The 6,939-nt window shown below is 32.7% G+C and overlaps 1 protein-coding gene across 4 annotated transcripts in view; it reads right to left on the bottom strand.

Annotated features, from left to right (window-relative positions):
- Positions 1 to 4,352: 4,352 nt before the first annotated feature.
- Positions 4,353 to 6,939, bottom strand: part of LOC111371297 (adenylyltransferase and sulfurtransferase MOCS3) — a 5,711-nt gene continuing 3,124 nt past the window's right edge. For all 4 annotated transcript variants that reach the window (XM_022993197.1, XM_022993200.1, XM_022993198.1 and 1 more), the window contains 5 exons: positions 6,499 to 6,537; positions 6,241 to 6,349; positions 5,899 to 6,017; positions 5,426 to 5,542; positions 4,353 to 5,162 (listed from right to left, as the gene is read on the bottom strand). In XM_022993197.1, the coding sequence (XP_022848965.1) occupies positions 4,770 to 5,162; positions 5,426 to 5,542; positions 5,899 to 6,017; positions 6,241 to 6,349; positions 6,499 to 6,537 (777 nt within the window). In that variant the 3' untranslated portion in view covers positions 4,353 to 4,769. The remainder of the gene's footprint in view (positions 5,163 to 5,425; positions 5,543 to 5,898; positions 6,018 to 6,240; positions 6,350 to 6,498; positions 6,538 to 6,939) is intronic.

Genomic DNA, 6,939 nt, shown 5'->3' on the forward strand with positions numbered 1-6,939 from the left:
GCAGTCGACATCGCACTTATTGGCATGTTTGATGGTTTAAACTAAACAGGATTAAAGAAGAAAATATATTGTATAATAATGTCTAGTCTATCATATCGTTTACGTCAATTCTTGAAGATTCAGTGCAATCTTTCTCAAGATTTTCACGCGGTTGGGCCAATTTCAAGTGTTAAAATTGCGTTTCTGGTGGTTATGGCTTATGATAGTTACTTATGTTGTAACCAGCTGTATAAGTGGGGCTCTTTTCTTTCAAAAGTCTTAATACAAATGATAAATTTGATTAACGTTTGTTTTAGTCTATCATAATTTCAGGCACATTTTGTGGGCACCTTTTAGTTTCACAGATAAACCAGAAACTGAACCTTCTATTCTTATTTTCACCCTGCACTGAACAATCCAAAGGCTGGAACTTTGAACCAGTCATTTACAGCATATGCATACATATTTTTTTATGTATATACATGAACGAAAAAGGAATCCCAGGTTGTCATTGGTGAGATTCTGACTAGACTCAATGAATTTAAGTGCTTTGAAAAATTAAATTTTAAATTTTATATCACATAATATGAACAGAAAAAGGTTAAGTAGTGGAGTAGGGAGCATGAAAAGATGCTCCTAAAAGATTTATGAATCATTTGATGATAGGTGGTTAGTGAAAAATCAAGTTTTTTGGGTGCATTTGCAGCCTTTGATTATTTTAATCAGGGTTCCATTATTGATCTTTATGATCATAGTGGCTTGATTATCTGAAAGATTCTTTGAAAATGATCCTTTGCATAAAAGAGTTAAACTGCATATTATTGTATATTTGAACATGTATAGGTGATGATAGAACTGTCTGGAATAAATATTAAAGAATGTCAATCATGCAATTAAATGTATCTGGCAATTTGTATTTAAAATTTCATGACATTTTTGCCTGTTTAGCGATTGTAGTTCAGTTGTGGAATGTTTCGCACTGGACGGGATTAAAAAATGTTTCATAATTTATTTTTTGTCCAGTAAGGTTTAATACCAATACGAAAAATGGGATTGCCACCTTAGAATGAAAAAACTCCGACCAACCATCGTCCAAACCGTCGAACCTCATACTGCTGAACCATCTATTGATATTTTAAAACCATGAAGAGAAGCGTTCTGGTGAATATAGGCGATTGGTGTGTGGAAATGACATGGATCTCTTCGGAACGGTTGTGTTGCCTGGGTTTGGGTGATGACATTTTGGAAATAGTATGGAGGTTCAGCGGTTTAGCAATGGTTTCAATTTTAATAAGGTCTAATAGTACAAAACGTCCCTACGTTTGACAATCTTACGAAAAATGTCTCTACGTTTGACAATCTTGCGGAAAACGCCCATACGTTTCGATTTATTTTTTTTGCATTTTCATTCTTCTTTTCATGTTTCATTGCGAAAAACATCATTTTCATCAATTTGAAACGTATGAACGTTTTGCATACTACAGGCCAAACGTAGAGACATTTTGTGCTATAAGGCATTTTAATAATTATTTGGACTCACTTGCACTTTTTAAAACATTTAGGAGTAAGATTACAATTTATTCTTTATTTTTTTCTTTTTTGATTTTATTTAAATAGGAGGGTATTTTGGTCATTTTACATTAAAAATGGTGAAAATAACGTTCTCTGCAATGAAATGTTGAAATAAGGATGAAAATGTAAAAAAATAAAACGTATGGACATTTTTCGAAATAAATGTCAAACGTATGGACGTTTTGTGCTATTATCCCTATAATAAACATGATGTTACTGTGTAAATAGTAACGTCCTATTGATTAGTGTATTCACTAATCCCACAACTTTTGAACCAATATGCTAGAATTCTTTTTAAGAAATTATTGGTCCCAACAAAATATTTTTTAGAAAAGAAAACCAGCCTAACTTTTTACTATAGTTATTTTCTTTTTTATATCGATCTTTTCTTTTCCTTGATTTCTCACTTATATTTATTTGTGTTTCGACTCACACAAAAAGTAAAAAATATTAATCCGATCTTTCTTATCGCTTAACCTCGTTATTCTCTTTTCTTCAAATGTTCATTAACCTAATTCATGTCCATCAACAAGAGGAACGTGAGGCCATCGGACCTCATGCATGCATACATGTAAGATTGTATTAGATTTTCATTTTGTAAAATTATTTATTATTTTTAGTGACAAAGTATTTGCAAGTATTAGGGTTGCTCAAAAGGTAATTATATATATCTTATTTGATTCAAACCTTCCATTGTTGTTGCATTCATGATCACAAACGACATATACACTACAAATCCCCATTAAAACGTCACATAATTCTCATATGTCCAAAACCATAGTGCGGAAATCTCTTTGTCCTCGAACGTCTACCCAAAACACTGTACAAATTAAGGGAATTCAACTTAAAAGATCTATTGAACATATCTAAATTCTTAAAAATGTCAAACAAAACAGATGAATTATTGGTTTTTTTTTTAATAAAGAAAATAAGGTGAATTGTTAAGAAAGAAAAAGATTGCACCATTTTATCGACTTTCATCAATTTGGGTCTTGATTGTAAAATAATAATCTAGACTTTATTGAACCTTCTCATCTAAAAATTTAATTTTCACAACTTGATATCTTGTTTAATTATATAGGAAAGTTGTTTCTATAGTTCAATTCACACACATTTTAAAATAAAATTTTCCTTGATAGATTCTCAAAGTGTTAATTATGTAATTGACTAAGAAAGCAACAAGAATAAAGCTTTGCTGCCATATATTTATGTTTTATTATTATTATTATTATATTATACTTATAGGATTCTTTTTATATATGAAGTGACTAATGAAAAAAATACTAATGATTAAGATTGGAAAAACTTGGAAAATCTTTAAAAAAAGGGACACCCACTTTTCTCCATTTTAGTTTCGTAATAACAATCATCAATTACCAAGAACAATTTTCCTACTACTCTAGATTTTTAGTGCCCTCGATTGATTTGCGCATTCACAAACGTAATATGATCTTCGTATTTTATTATTATTATTTGTACTCGCAATATAACATATGAAGTATACTCATTTTTACACGCACAAGGTACGACTTGCCTTATGTATATGAATAACTTGTTCATTCAATATATGAAAACGAAAGTTTTGATAAAAATGACATTATGGTTATCATGATAGAAATTTAAAAATTTTCACTGGATGGAGAAAAACCCTCAAGTTTCCCCAAATTAAAAATCAAAACGGAACTTGAGTGAAAGGATAAGAATATGAATTCATCCTAGTACCAGACATAATGCTTATTTGAAACCAAAGGACATTAATTGCTCGTACACATAATTAGTCACTTGTAATGTGAAATTGTGCATCATGATTATATATTGAGAAGTGGATGACTCATTTTAGGGGTGGGGGATTGATGTTGCTAGCCACCCCCACCCTAACTAACTTTTAATGATTATATAAAATCATTTCTAATAATGAGATGAATCCCTTCTAAATATTGGATTCCCTAGGTAGAATGTCCCGTTTAAATTGGCATGAAAAGTAAGTGAAAGTTAAAAAAAGAAAACGCGAAAATTTCACTTACTGATAAATGTATGTATTTCGATTAATGTCATTTTCTATGATTACGATTTTATGAGATATTTAAATGTAGAGTTTGCAAAGACTTCTAATGACACGTATGTCAAAAATATTAAAACTTGAATTATTTGACTAATACACTTGCATCCTTTTCTTTTCTCACAAAAAAAGAAGAAGTAAATAAATAAATAAATAAAAATACAAAACCTCCAATGTGAGCTAAAAACTTGTATAATCTTAATACTCAATTGAAAGTGGTGTGTATCAATGGACGTGTTGATCTAACCACAAGTAAATTGACAAATGAGGGTCATGTTGAATCAACATGACTCAATACTACGGCCTATGATGACTCATATTATAATCATGTTTGACAAATAAGCTTATGACTACTTATAAGTCACGAATACCACACAAACTTGTAGTTACCGAATAAGTAGCAAAGGAGATACTTGGGTGGCTTATTGGTAAGCGACAAATGTTGTGTTTGCCAAACAACTTGTCACAGTTTCTAAGCAATTCTCCAAAATTGTTTTAGATAGTTTTGCTCATTCAGTCCTTCGAATATTTATACTTATTTTGTTCCTTGTATACTTTTCGTTAAGAGAAAAATTAGGGAGCCCATTTATTGCAGATTGAATGAAAAATCTTGAGAATTTATTGAAGAGACAGGTGGACAGAAACATTCTTCAAAAAAGCGAAGCACAGTCCACGTACTTTAGTGCAACTTGGTTTTGAAATAAATACCATTCCTAGTAACTTCAAAAAAAATCCAAGCACATTTCCCTGACAAAATATTCTATTAAGAATGGTAGAATCAATTATTGGATACACAGTATTAGATAAAATTAAACGACTATTCGCTGTTATAATACATCACTCAAGCCATTTGTACAGAAATTTTTCCACAGAATTTGGCCAGGTTACTCTCTCGTGTGGGACCCACCGTGAATAAAAAATTGCCAAAAAACACCCCCACCCAGCCCCCTTGTTCTGGCAGGCTTCATACACAAAGCAGGTTTGTACATACATACTGGTTTAATTTTGTAACAAAACAATTGCACATGTTGGCTATGAAGAATTGTTCAAAATCTGTGGAGTATAATTTGCTAGATCAGCCGGTTGAAACCTAGGAAGTACTACATGTAAGTATGGATAATCACCTTCACGTTCGACTGACTCGAGGGCAACCAACATACTAATAAGTAGGGAACTTTGGATCCACATCATTAGCCCACGACTCGAGGCCCCCAATAATATCCTTCGCTGAAGTAAAACCCATCCTGCGGAGGAATTCGACCGCCCTCTGCGAATCGTTACCTCTTCTGCAGATTACGTATAAAGAAGCACCTCGACTGGTGTCAACACACTTGTTCCCTTCCTCCCTCTCCAGGGATGCGGAAATTTCAGATAACCTCCCCTCCAAATTTCCAAGAGGAATGTTAATCGAATTAGGAAGTGAAACAATCTTGAAGTGATGAGCTGGTCGAACATCAACCAATACATGCGCATCGCCTTTCAGGATTCTCTCGTTGTACTCCTTACTCGTTATTCTAGCATCTTCTGAAAGCAGGTTTAACTTCAATGGAGACTGCAACAGTTTCGAAAAGTCAAAGCACATTAAACCAAACGAGATTAACTGTTTCTTGCTTGTTTATATTAACTTTTTCAAATGACATGCAAAACGTGGAAACAGTGTACGCCAATTTCATCAAAGAAGCAGAGTAATGATGTGTACAACAGAGATTTTTTTTTATGAAATTTCAGACTCTGATGCAGAAAGAATTATTGTTGTGCCTGTCATGTCAGTTAGCTTGAAGTGCACAGGAATAATTGAAAAGAGGAAATACACACCGTGGAAAATGGAGATTGAGTAAATTTTTCGTAATCAAAATTACGAAATTGCTGTGCTGTCATTATAGCATTTTCTCCACAGGCTTCACAATGCAAGGATCTCCCTCTAATTTTGACCTGAGGAATATAATAGCAACAAATCATTACCATAAAAGATGGATAATAATGCTTGATGACCCTTTGAATCAACGAACACGGTGAAAATGTGAGAGACAATGGAGATGATCTCCAAATGTTCTACTTTAGCCAGCTTACAGATCATGACATGGACATCTAATTATCTTACCAGGCTCCATATTCTTATATCGACATATCCCAGTAATAAAATTGATTGAACACAATGCTTTGCTTTACAGTTAGCTTAAATAGTAATAAGCCTGTTGAGAAACTATCTGCTCCTTTTGCTAAAAGTCAAGTCCAATGTTTATTTAAATTCAAAACAGGAGATATAGAAGAAATAAAATAGAACATACAACACGAATTCGGGCAGAAAGTGCATCAAAGAGAAGCATTCTCCCTGAAAGTGGCTCCCCAACAGCAGCGGCAACCTTTATAGCTTCCAATGCTTGAAGACATCCAATAACACCAGGAACTGTAGGACGAAACAAAAATTCAAATATAGACAAGTACAGATATTTAATCTTTAAACGGTTGCCAACTCTATGAAGCATAAAAATTTTAGATTCTGCAACCAGTTTCGTCTGTGGTTGCATTTCTATATCAAAGAGGTAGACTTCTATCAAAAATCTATTACACACACTGTTAGAGAATAGACACCACTTGAAATTAAGTGAAAGCATTCATGCTCAACTTACCCACTCCTAGAACTCCACTGTCTGCGCATCTTTGACATGCTGTTGTAGGTGGTGGAGTTGGAAATAAGCATCGATAGCATGGACCTCCATTGTAATTGTAAACTGTGAGCTGCAGCAAAAATCTATAAAAATTGAAGATGTAATAAATAAAAGATAAGGAAACATAAATGAAACCATGTTAAGTAATACTGGGATTCTGGGTAATGGATAAGATTTTTTTGTTAACAAACAAGAGGTAATATGTTGTATTAACTGTACCTGCCCTTCAAGTCCAAGTGCAGCTCCAGATATTAGAGGCTAGAAGCACAATTAAGTGAATGATCAATAAAATGCAAAATTCTCACCAAGAAAAAAAGGATGTAACATGATGTCAATCACCACAAGGTATTTCGTGTAAGACACACAAAAAGAACACTTTGTGGAATGCAATGTTGTGCACTAGAAAATTTGTTTTCCATTCCATAGACAGTTCAGTATTACTCTATTCTTTTAATTTTTATAAAACTCGAATTAGTTCTTATGAAGACTTGTTCTTGTTTTTCCTTGATCAGTTTTGTTCCCTAATATTCTATTCCAAGATTGTAACTTCAGATTTTGTTCTTAGTGAGAAGTTAGATTAATCGTATGTATTTACTTTTAAATGACCCCCCACAAAAAAAAAAAAAAAAAAAAAAAAAAAAAAAAAAAAAAAAAAAAAAA

The sequence above is a fragment of the Olea europaea genome, chromosome 22 (assembly GCF_002742605.1).
Source record: "Olea europaea var. sylvestris chromosome 22, O_europaea_v1, whole genome shotgun sequence".
NCBI classification, from domain to species: Eukaryota; Viridiplantae; Streptophyta; class Magnoliopsida; order Lamiales; family Oleaceae; genus Olea; species Olea europaea.